Below are 11665 nucleotides of genomic sequence, written 5' to 3'. Positions count from 1 at the left end.
GACCAAAGTTATAATACCATTTCATGCTCATGAAAGGTATAATGACGGAGCAAAGGCCAAAGAATTCAATGTCCTGCCTATTTTTTTCCTCCGACTATAGCGCTTCTCAGGAAGCCCTAACTCAATATAAAATTATGGCTATTATTAGAACAAAAACTCCAAAAATTGGAGTTCCAAACTTTATTAAAATTTTTATAAAATATGTTACCTCTTTTTATATTTTTTCCTAAAAAGAGTAATTAAAAAGTGAAATATAGAGTCAGCGAAAACAAAACAAAAATTAAAAAAGATCCGAAATTTTGTAGACTTATTGGAAAATGATAAATGAACTAAAGCTAATAACCCTTAATTTGATATATCGTCCTGTTTATAACAATTAACGCATTCCATAGATATTACAAGCCAAAGTTTCATTTTCAAAATTCATACACTTTGATTCAATTGCGCGTGCTAAAGATAAGTTTTAAGTTAATCTTTCGTGGCCAATAACAATTCGCTTAGACCTAAGACATCATAATATTACTATTACAATACGGTCAAAAGCCTTTTATTTTCCTCCATACAAATCGACCAATGTACAATAAAAGTTTGGTCAGTTCGCTGTCATCTGTTTCTTTATAAAAATTAAGTAAAATACGTTATTAGACAAAATATATGAATCGATCTTAGGAGATTTTTTGATCCTACATCGATTAATTTTATTCGAATCGATTCAAAAATCGATTTTTTTTTCGATCTGGCATGTCTAGTACATACATACATACATACATACATATGTATACTTAGAGCTTAGAACATCAGCACACATGATTCAATAATGAAAGGTTTTGTAAGAAAAACTTTCTCTCGCTCTAATTTTATCAATGACACTCCCACCCTACTCCTAAAAACAAAAACAGTGATATTTCTTTTCCAAATTTCTTTGCAAGTTTTAAGAACATTTTTAAATTGTTAGTAGTGAAATTTTTACTTTTTAAATTTGAAGAAATGTTTGTTCTGCATTCGCTGGCGCCAACAAGACAAAATGGGTGAGAATCGTTGGACTACAGAAATTCAATGTTAAGAGACGAAATTCCCTTAAATGCCGAAATGTATTTGTCGATATTCGTGGAGACCTCTTGATTCTGCCAAGTCGCTGTAAAGTAAAGCGTTCAATGAGCCAACGAAGGTATTTAGGTATTGTACTCCACGACACAATCCTGGTGTCTCCGAATGAGATTTTGACGCAATATAACATTGCCAAACCGCATCCATAGGCCCAATCGTCACACGACAGCTCGGTTTAGTCAATGGCGCGATGTAATTGCACACTTAAAAGGTGTACGCACGAGGCGAATGTTGGCTGGCGACCAACTTTATTGAAAGCGATTAGCTGAAAGTAGAATGCAAAATTGAACAATACAAACGCCTTTTTATGGCGAATATTTTAATATTTTTTTATATTTTGATATTTTTAGTCATTAAAATTTTTTTTCGTGCAACCCGGCGGGAGTTGAACGCAAAAGTTGCCTGAAAAATCGCCTCGTGCGAAAGCCCCATTACGCCACTTCTCATTTGACGATGTAGATCACGTTCCCTATCTCAGTCGTTCAGTAGCTGCGTGCTCTGAGTTCGTCCGGCACCAATCGCCAACTGCGGCTGTGCAAGCCAGTGTTGAATATTTTCCCCAGAACATAAAAAGTGCGACATCTAAGAATTCGAAACAATCGAGCCATAACCGCGAAAGAAACGTAAGCTCCAAATTTTTTTATTTGCCGTTTTTTTGTTTAATAAATATTGCATATTTTCCGCAAACAAATAGCTTCTTCATGTCCATCAACTGGCAAACAAATACAACAAAAAAAAAGCTGAAAGTGGACCATCCATTCTCGAGTTATGCGCCATCTGACGTACGCAAGTTTGGTATAAACATAGAAATATTTATTTTTAATAACAATAGGGGGTTATATTCGATGTAAATAAGCTTGTTTAAATTAAATAATTAAATCAAATTCGTTTTTGTTTTAAAATACCACCATTCACTATTATCCACACGTTTTTATAGAATTTAGCTCCCATTTTAGGAAGTGTGATTGAATTCTTCCCCTTTTTCTTCTGCTTCCAAAAACCATCCCTGTGGGTGGGAGTGCCAAATTTTAGAAAAAAGCTACTTACAAAACCTTTAATAATTGAATCATGATCAGCACAGTTCAAATTTCTATAAACAGGAAGGTGCACAATGTCAAAATGTCTAGTAAGCTTCAACGACAATGTACTACTATATGTAGCAGAGTAGTAGCCGGTGCAATGGGAGCGTGAGTGAGTTGTTTTTGTTGTTGTTAAGTAGCATTTGATTCAATCATTAATTATCTGCAATGTGACAGCACAGCTGCGGCCGTCATGTGAGCTAATTTTCAAAACTTGAACGCTTTGAAGCAAAAATATGGAAAATCACATACTCTTAAGTACTAATTAAAAGGTGTGAAATTCCAAAAAAAAAAAATATTTACTACTATTATCATGTTGAATTTGTGAAAAGATGCAGTTGTCGGCAAAAAGTGCAGAGTACATATAGCAAATTAATTTAGTTTGTAAATTTATTAAATGGTAGCCTTTTTAAGTGATTTTCAATTAATATTATTGCTAAAGTGCAATTTCAATTAATTTGTAACTGCTACGATTGATTTTTTGTCAATTAAGGAACATTGTGCAGCGAAACACCGATTATCCAATTAATTCGAATGATTTACTTTGTGATTGTGCCGTAAATGGGTACTATGCGATGTGAGTAAATATGCCTGAACAAAAGTAATTACAAGCATATTGATTACAAAAGATTCTCGGAAATGCACAATTGTAGCATACATACATACATAGTATGTATAATGGTGTTTTCGTTTCTACTAAAAAATTTCACCTTTTGATTGCCCTTTGCTCTTTTCGTGTTCGATACTAAAATAAAGACAAACGGTGAGAAAGTTTTGTGATCGTTTCCTAAAATGTAGCATTCTTGTAAGGCAAAAAAGGCATATTCTCCGCATGGCGCACTAAACAGGTTAAGTAATAAAACAGCTTTCTCGCTTTATTTTCGGGCATTCGGCTGCCTTATAGTCAAATTTTGAAGGCAATTTTTTTTAAATAAGGCAGTGTTAAAATCTTATTTTCTCGCTCTAATTACTTCTCCTGGTATAATTTGGCCATGTATTCTTTGCGCTTTGAAGCTTTGTCAAGGGAGATTGTTGCCCTGAAAACCAAATGGTTGCTTAAAGTAAGAATATTATGAAACGCATGAGATAGACAAGGAAAATAGGTAAGGAGGCAAACAAATTTTGCACTGTGTAAGGGTAACATTTTTTTGCTGAAACAAGAGCGATGTCAAGTGATATTATTGCCTTACACCCGTACAGTTGCATCATAAAGTATGATATATCGATGTTCTTGCCTTTTTTTTATATGTTTTAAATTTCATTTACCTGAAGTACTCCGTTCAAGTAGATACCCACCAATTTAACATCCAAACGACAGTAAATTAAAGCTCACGAAAAAATTTTAAACTTTTGCAGGAGACGTTTTTTTTTTTTAATTCTTTAATAAACAACAACATTATTGAATGCTAGCTTTATTTATTGCTATTTATTTTTTGCATACCTTATTGTCTAATATCACATTCCCACTGCACTGAAATCTGAGATTTCGACCTCGATATCTTAAAATCATGTTAAAGTGTTTCCACCGCACTTTCTTTGAATTTCGTTGACATTTGCTAATATGATTTTGTGTTTGTGTACTTTTGTTTATGTAGAGAATTTCGACATTTCACGTGAAGTAGTCTGCAGGGTTGAACATTTTAGTAGGTTTGTCCATTTTAGAAAAGTGAGGATTTCGATAGAATTTCGTTGAAATCTGATTGAAATCTAGGAAATCGAAATCATGAAAATATATGGGAAATCCTACTGGAATTCGAAAGATTTCGCGAAATCTCAGATTTCAGTGCAGTGGGAATGTACGACATTTTTCCTGAACACGCTGAGAGGTAGGTTATCAAAGAATTGGCGTTTGCGATAGTTTTTATGTTGTATGATCTGGACATTTATAAAGGAATGAATGCGGGTGCTTTAGGGATTGTTTGAAAGAACTGAATTTTAAGTCAATTAAATATAAACACTGCTAATCAACAGAATAAACTCAACATATTTTCAGCTTTAACTGTCTGGTGCTTCTACTAGATTGTTTCACAAAAATAAAACTTCGTAAAAGTGTTAAGAAAAACTTTCGTAGTCTTGGTTTTTATACTATGTACGAAACTTTCGTTTATAATACGAACACATTTTTCACAACGAAACAAGATTTTTCGAACCATTCGTAAATATAACGAAAGTTCTTTCGTAAGCCATTTTTTCAGTACAATTTACGAAATCTTAAGTTTACTTTGCAAAACACTTACACTGCCGGAACACAGTATTGGCACAGCAAATATATGCAAAAAATTTTATTCTAATATTTTTCCGCCAATTTTGTATAAAAATATGGTTCATTCAACAACAAAAAACATAAAAATATAATTCCCAAACTTTGTGCAAAACTCGCGAAAATTCAGCAAATTTTCATCAAAGTTTTCAATTTTTTAATCAGATTTTTTAGAATTTTTTTGAGTAAGCATTAAATTCTATTAAAAAAAATGTAAGTTCGGAGTTAGTCAAAAATCGCTTTGATTTTTGAGAATTTTTTTGGTTGAAAGTGTTTTTTTGTATGGAAGAGACTGCGTGAACAAAAATTGCCCAAAATCAACGGTAATTCCTAGCTACTTAAAACCTACACTTTATTATAATAAAATTGATTGGGCAACAAATCTGCATACTCAAAAAATTCTAAAAAATTTGATTAAAACAACAAAAATGAGAATTAAAAATTTTCATTAAAATTTTCTGACTTTCGCGAGTTTTGCACAAAGTTTAGGAATTATATTTTTATGTTTTTTATTGTAGAATGAACCATATTTTTATACGAAATGAGCGGAAAAATATTAGAATGAAAATTGTTGCATATATTGTGAAACATTTGCTGTGCCAATACTTTGTTACGGCAGTGTACGTAATTTACTGAACAAATCTCTGTACGAATAATTTTGTATATTGTAGGAAGGCATTCGTAATATTTACGTATGATTTTAAAATTTACGAAATCTACAATTCTGTATTCGTACAACTTACTTAATACTTTGGTACATAGTACCAATGCAGAAACATGTTTTTGAAATACGTACAACATACGCATATTTTCGTACAACATACGAATATTTTCGTACCATATACTAAATTTAATATTTCAATATGTATATTATTTTACGCATACAATGTTTTTAACATCGCCTACGCTGAGCCTTGCGCTGCAATGTGGGACTTCATAAATAGGCAATTTCATCAGTTACCTATCAACGGTAAGCCCAAGTTAGGAACAGCCGCACTACTAAATGAAATTAAAATTAAGTACATGCATAATTTTTTACTAAAACTTGTCTTTCAGACGCCTTATAAGTTTCATTTAATTTATAGTCGTCAAGGAAACAAACATCGATGAAGCTGCGAATTTGCCAAGTACCTCCACATAAAAATATTATAGTGTTTAAGAAAGTAAAACCAGTATTTTTTATATTCTGTCATATTTTATATCTTACTATATTTAATAAGGGTTTTGTCGAGTTTCATGTTTTAATACTTTGCACCAATCTACTTTATTGAATGAAGAAAACTAACGATCAAAGAAAAACAAGTAAGAATGTCTAAGTTCGGGCGGAGCCGAACATTAAATACCCGGCGCAAGTATTAAATATATGTTTTCCATCTTTCCGAAAGCTACCGCTACATGGTAAGCCGGGATGTATCAATTTTGTGTAAATTATCATCTTTGTAAATTTCGAAATATTGATATATGTAAAACGGTCGTAATTTTAGTCCGATTTCAATAATTTTCAACGTTTTGCTTTTATGTGGCAAGCGCAATAACCGTACCGAGTTTCGTACAGATTGGTAGAACGGTTACCGAGATACATATATGTGATCACGCTACGCCCATTTTCAAAATTTTTATCATAAACGTATTTCGTGGTAAAGAATTTGTTGCAAGCATCAATTTTGAATAACTTAGCTTTAATATTTACTGGTTTATCAAAGATTTCGTATTTCTCTAAATTACCCTTATATGGAATTTGGGCGTGGTTATTGTCCGATTTTAAAAATTGCTGTACCAAGGCCAACAACTGTGCCAAGTTTGGAAGAAATCGGAGCAGCGGTTGCCAAGATATACACATGTAACCACAAGTGGGCGTGGCTACGCCCATTTTTCAAAAATTTACAATATTCATATTTTTCGTTTAAAAATTATTGTAAATATCAATTTTGAGTGAATAATTTTCAGTAGTTACTAAAATATCGCAGTTTTCGTATTTCTGAAAATTACCGTTATATGGGAGGTAAATAGGCGTGGTTATTGTCCGATTTTGCCCATTTTCAATACCATCTGTCCTACGTGGATGTACCAAGTTTCGTAAAGTTATCATGTGCACAGACGGACGGACGGACGGACAGACAGTCACCGCTTAATCGATTTCTCTTTTCATTCTGATCATTTATGTATACATTTGTCTGTATGTACGAAAACTATTTTGCACAGTCAACGAAAACTTTCGTGGCTCAAAATGACGAAAAATTTCGTAAGATGTACACAAGTTTTCGTTATATTTCGCAGATTTAATATTCAGTGCAGGGACGGTAATCACTATGAGTAAAATAATTTAAATCAGCATTTAATCATTATTTCATGATTTATATTTTTATAATTATTATTATTGGGTTTTATTTTTTCGCCCAACGGAAATAATTACTATTTGATTTTTATTTTTTCACTTAGAGATAATTACACAGGTTTACAGCAAAAATGTTCTATGGGCGCCACTAGCCGATTCCAATATAGAATTGCTCGGTGATTCCCAAAATCGAGATAATGTTTTTTTCTAGGTATAACTTTTCGAGATATTTGCAATTTACCGTTATTCAGCTTAAAAATAAATAGTGGTTTAAGTGAAACGTATCCATAAAAACAAAAATTAACTCTTGTCGGAATCAGCGAGCGATTCTACATATAAATTGGATAAAATAAAAAAAAATTAAAATTTGTGAACCAGTGTAATTATTATTGAGTTTTATTTTTCCACTTAAAACTAATGATTATCTACAAAATTTAAAAAGCCATACAGACGCAACCAACTGAAGTTTCGACTTGATAGTTTTGAGACTTATTCCTTTTATTAGGGTATCGCTACATCCGGAGACGATACGTCGGAAATCAAACTGGTGTAGCCTTTGAGTATTTGAATAATCATTATTCTTAAATGAAAAAATAAAACTGAATAATTATCATTATCTTTGAGCGAACAAACAAAAAGCATAAAATAATCATTATTTTTGAGCGAAAAAATTAAACCCAAATATTAATTTTTATCTTTAATTTTTATTGGTTACACTCTAAATATAAAAACCATTCTCAATTACATATGAACGTATGAACATAAAAACGTGAGTATAGTTAAAATTATTTTACAACGATTACAACTTGTTGATTTTTTTTTGGTTAAAATTTAAAAAATAATTATTTTCAATCCCTGGATTGTAAACAAGTTTTCTTCGTGGATGCAGTGTTAAAGCTCATTCAATTCTTTAACAAACATCTAAAACGACCAAATTGGCGCTATTATTTGGGGTTTATGGACGTTTTTTTTTAATGAGAATAAATCAAAATTTATCCTTGACCAGAATATGTTCAATGCCAGAATCTTCATATTAGGGAGATTTTTGGCAAGTTTCGAAATCATTTGTTCTATTTCTCGACTCGTCTTGTGTCTTCAACTTAGTTATTGGAGAAAAAATTGCTAAACGAAAACTTTTATTTAAATCTAGAGATTAAAATCAAAGAATGCAATTTTATAAAAATAAGCCTCAAGTGCAAAAGTTATAATAAGTAAAAGTGACAAATCAAATTCTTACAAGGAATTTGAACGGATATAAACGGTAAAATGAAGTAATATCGAAAGTGTAAACTCATATGGCCGTATAAGCTGGTGTTAAGATGGCAATTTCGAATTCAGTTGCAATTTTTTCTGTACCTGTGCATACAATAGGAATATAAGCCCCGTTAGGTGTATGTTTTCCAGCTCTCTGATATGCTCCTAAATCTTATAACCCTTTAGCAAAGCAAGGGTTTCAAAAAAGACTCTGCAAGACTAACAACGCTGCACTTAGTGTTTGCAGATGCGATTGCATAATGACAGATTGCACGTAATTTTAATGATATTAAGGTAACGATGTACATATATGTATGTAGAAGTAATCAGAAATTCAATTAACTTGTATCAAGTACAGTTACAAAATTTAAGTGGTAGTTTAGCTTTTCTTAAAAGCACTCAAAGCAGTTCGGTATTCATAAATGTTTTAAAACCCCGAGCCATTTACTGTCTAATTAAAATCTTCAGAACAATTATTTCAGACTAACGTTCAAGGGTAACCACTGCATTTTAAGTTTATGCTTTCAATCCTACTTCAGCGATAAAATTTATAGTCGGTCCGAAGCACCCTTAATAGATAACGAATATGCAACACCTGCTTGGGACTCAACACAATAGTAGGGCAATGGTAGGAATGTTTCGAAAAGAGAGCATGCTTAGGCATTCTCCTCATAAATAAAAATAAATAAATAAATAAAGGTCAGATCGTCTCGAGAACCTCAGTTAAAGCGATTTAAGCATGTGGTGACTGATCAGTTCTTATCAGCAACATCCCTGAGGGAGCGAATATGTAATTTTGCATTGATCCCCAGCCAGTGTTGAACAAAGCTTGCATGCAAACGAAAGCTCCTCAGCACAAAATCGCTTATTCCAAATCCGAGCCATTTACCAGTATGGAATAAAAAACAATTAGCACTGCGGCTATGGAAAATTTTATTGTTAGCTTTTACTGCAGGTTAATTTAGCTAAAGATATGAAGCCATTTACAAAACATTTGCATTTTTTCGATTTTCATTTTCTACTTTAAAACAAACATTTTGCACTTGACAATTTTCTATTTTCGCTGCGGGCGGGTGTAATTAGAGACAACGGTAACTATTTATGCACGTCAACGATGTTTAATGCTAGTCACCTCTATGCGCAACTTCATTTTTTTTGCATTTTCTTCGCCAGCGTTGCACTTTTCACATGGTGGGATATTTCGCTTTTGTCCGACTTCTCGGGCGTGGGCAGTCCAGATGGATCGGGTAGAAGAAATGACACTTCATAGATACTCGGTTGACTGGAGTAAACCTCGTTATTCATATTCACAAACCAGTTCATCATATCGAACAAATCGCGAAAGCTGCATTGCGCCACCACCGCACCTGCGTCGCGTCCATGCTGATGCGAATCGAAGAAGGTGATAATATTGGCCGGAAATTCGATAACAAACAGCACAGTTCGATTGTCGGAAATCATAGCGGCGAAAAGAAAACGCTCATTGACTTTGCCCGCTCGCCTAAATAGCTGCACGCCATTATTTAGAGCCTGCATTAGCCGCAAAGCAATCGTGCGGCCAGTCTCCCGTTCCGGATCAGCTTGCATGTGTGTGAAGAACCACTCCTTGAGGCGAAACTGCGGCTGGCTCTTCAGCACATTCAAGGCGTCCGGTATGTTCAGATTTTGATTGCTCGACGACGGCAAAGAGACGGCGCTATCATGTCCCGCATGCCCGGTGATGAGGTGTGCGTAGGCGCTGTTTCCGTTGTTGATTGCTGCGGCGAAGATGTCGACAGCACGCGGCGGCAGGTCCTGCATGCTTTGGCAATAGAATCCACGTCCCCCTTTCGCGACCATATTGGCCAGGATGAGCGTGATTAGAGTACACGAATTGGTGCCACTGTGATGGTATTCGCCGTAGCGCGACTGACTGAACTCTTTGGGGAACCACCAGATGTTCAGGTTACCACTGCGCTCGAGGACCGCCATGACAAGAGCACACGCACAGAACTCGATAGTATGGCCGTGAATTTCTTGCCGAGATGCACAGACAACAAACACTTTTTTACATTCTAAACGGGCAGAAGTCGAGATACTGCGCGCCGATAGCCGGAATTTTCATACACTTTATCCGCAATTTTTTTGGATTTTTTTTTTTATACTATAAAATTTGGTGTTATAAAGAAAAGAAATTTTTGATAATTGAGGGGAGAAATATTTGATAGAAAATTTTTATTGAAAAATTGAAGGTTCAGATGAGTGGCACACGCATGTCGAAAAATTATTAAAAATGAAAGGATGCGGACGAGTGTGGAGCTAAGGTATGGGTGTTATTTGGGAATATTTTAGTTACTCCATTGCACTTCTTCATGTGGCTTTGCTAGTCGTAGCTAGTGAATAGTAGAAAACTGTGCAAAAACTTTAGAATTCAGTATTTCTTTGAGGCCCTCATGGCCTCATATACGAAATGCTAGTAAAATATTTTTTTGTGTAAATATCAAGGAAAAATGGGAAATATTGGAGAGTGGAAGAGAATTTAAGGTACCTCATTTCGTCGCTTTTCGAGCAATACCACGTACACACACAGAAAAAAATGTATTTTGGTTCGCTCTCAGTGCTCGCCTACGTCTCAAATTTAATGGTGATTATTTATAGTATAAGCTCTTATTTAGTAAGTCTAGTTAGAAAACCATTCAAATGTTTTGAAGAAATAAGTTTCGTTTCTCTTTTGTGAAATTTATGGACTATCATTACGAAAACCAGATTTCTGTGGACCAAAATCGAGACACTTCTAAAGCATCGAATCCGAACATACCATTTTGCTTTAGAATAAAAGGACATAACATCTTTTAATACAGTTTTATTTAAGACAAAACAAAGACAAAAAAAACTTGAATAGGAATCTCAAAAATATATACGGTAGCGAGAATGTAAATAGGGAAAAGGGAGTTTTAGCTACTTTTCTATGTTTAGTAAATTTGAATGACCTTTTTATGAAAATATAGCTTACTAATATCTAAACAAAAAAAAACCGTAAATCAAGATTTCAAGCTTTGTAGAACATTTCCAAAAATTCGACGAATTTTGAAAAATGTTGATCAAAAATTTAAACTTTTTAATCAGATTTTTAGAATTGTTTTGAGCATGCAATTTTTTAGCCCCATTTTAGTGCAAGTTCGAAATAAATCTAGTTATGCATCGTACGCTTGCAAGCTCAGTCGCCGGTCAGGCACTTCTTCGGTCATCCACATTATAAATATACAGCTTTTATATATTGTACGAGTATTTCTGCTGGCGCCTCTTATGAGAAACTCGCCTTCACGCTCACACAAAGCACCTAATTCGTTGTTCTCTCCTGATCAGTTTTCAGTTATAATTTCAAGTATTTTCAGTTATAAATTATATTTTAGTACAAGTAGGAAATTTTCAAACCAGTTATCAACTCTTAACACTTGCGCTCGATTTATTCATGCTAAATTCTATTTTTAGCTCACAGTTCGACGTAATTCACAATCACCATGCAGCAGCGTAGTATTTTTAGCATTTATGTATACAGCGACAACAACCCTGCAGGGAAAGCTACTAGTTGTGAACTAGAATTCTACCAGTTTGCGTTTCAGCCCAACTAGTTCGCGTTCTATCCTTTTT

At 33.9% G+C, this 11665-nt stretch overlaps 2 protein-coding genes across 2 annotated transcripts in view; both read right to left on the bottom strand.

Annotated features, from left to right (window-relative positions):
• Window positions 1–11665, bottom strand: part of LOC118739251 (receptor-type guanylate cyclase Gyc76C-like) — a gene marked incomplete in the record, with an annotated part of 200873 nt that overhangs the window by 44599 nt on the left and 144609 nt on the right.
• LOC118739252 lies at window positions 9082–10062 on the bottom strand. The gene has a single exon (XM_036470469.1). It carries the CDS (start codon window positions 10004–10006, stop codon window positions 9182–9184), a length of 825 nt encoding a protein of 274 aa, XP_036326362.1. The 5' UTR covers window positions 10007–10062; the 3' UTR covers window positions 9082–9181.

This window comes from Rhagoletis pomonella, unplaced genomic scaffold, assembly GCF_013731165.1.
Source record: "Rhagoletis pomonella isolate Grant_MI unplaced genomic scaffold, Rhpom_1.0 Rhpom_scaffold_00005, whole genome shotgun sequence".
NCBI classification, from domain to species: domain Eukaryota; kingdom Metazoa; phylum Arthropoda; class Insecta; order Diptera; family Tephritidae; genus Rhagoletis; species Rhagoletis pomonella.
This window is presented reverse-complemented; position numbering and strand designations above follow the sequence as displayed.

What these genes read in the sequence shown, in the direction of transcription:
- LOC118739252 (XM_036470469.1), bottom strand. Translation starts at nt 10,006, where the DNA reads ATGGCGGTCCTCGAGCGCAGTGGTAACCTGAACATCTGGTGGTTCCCC.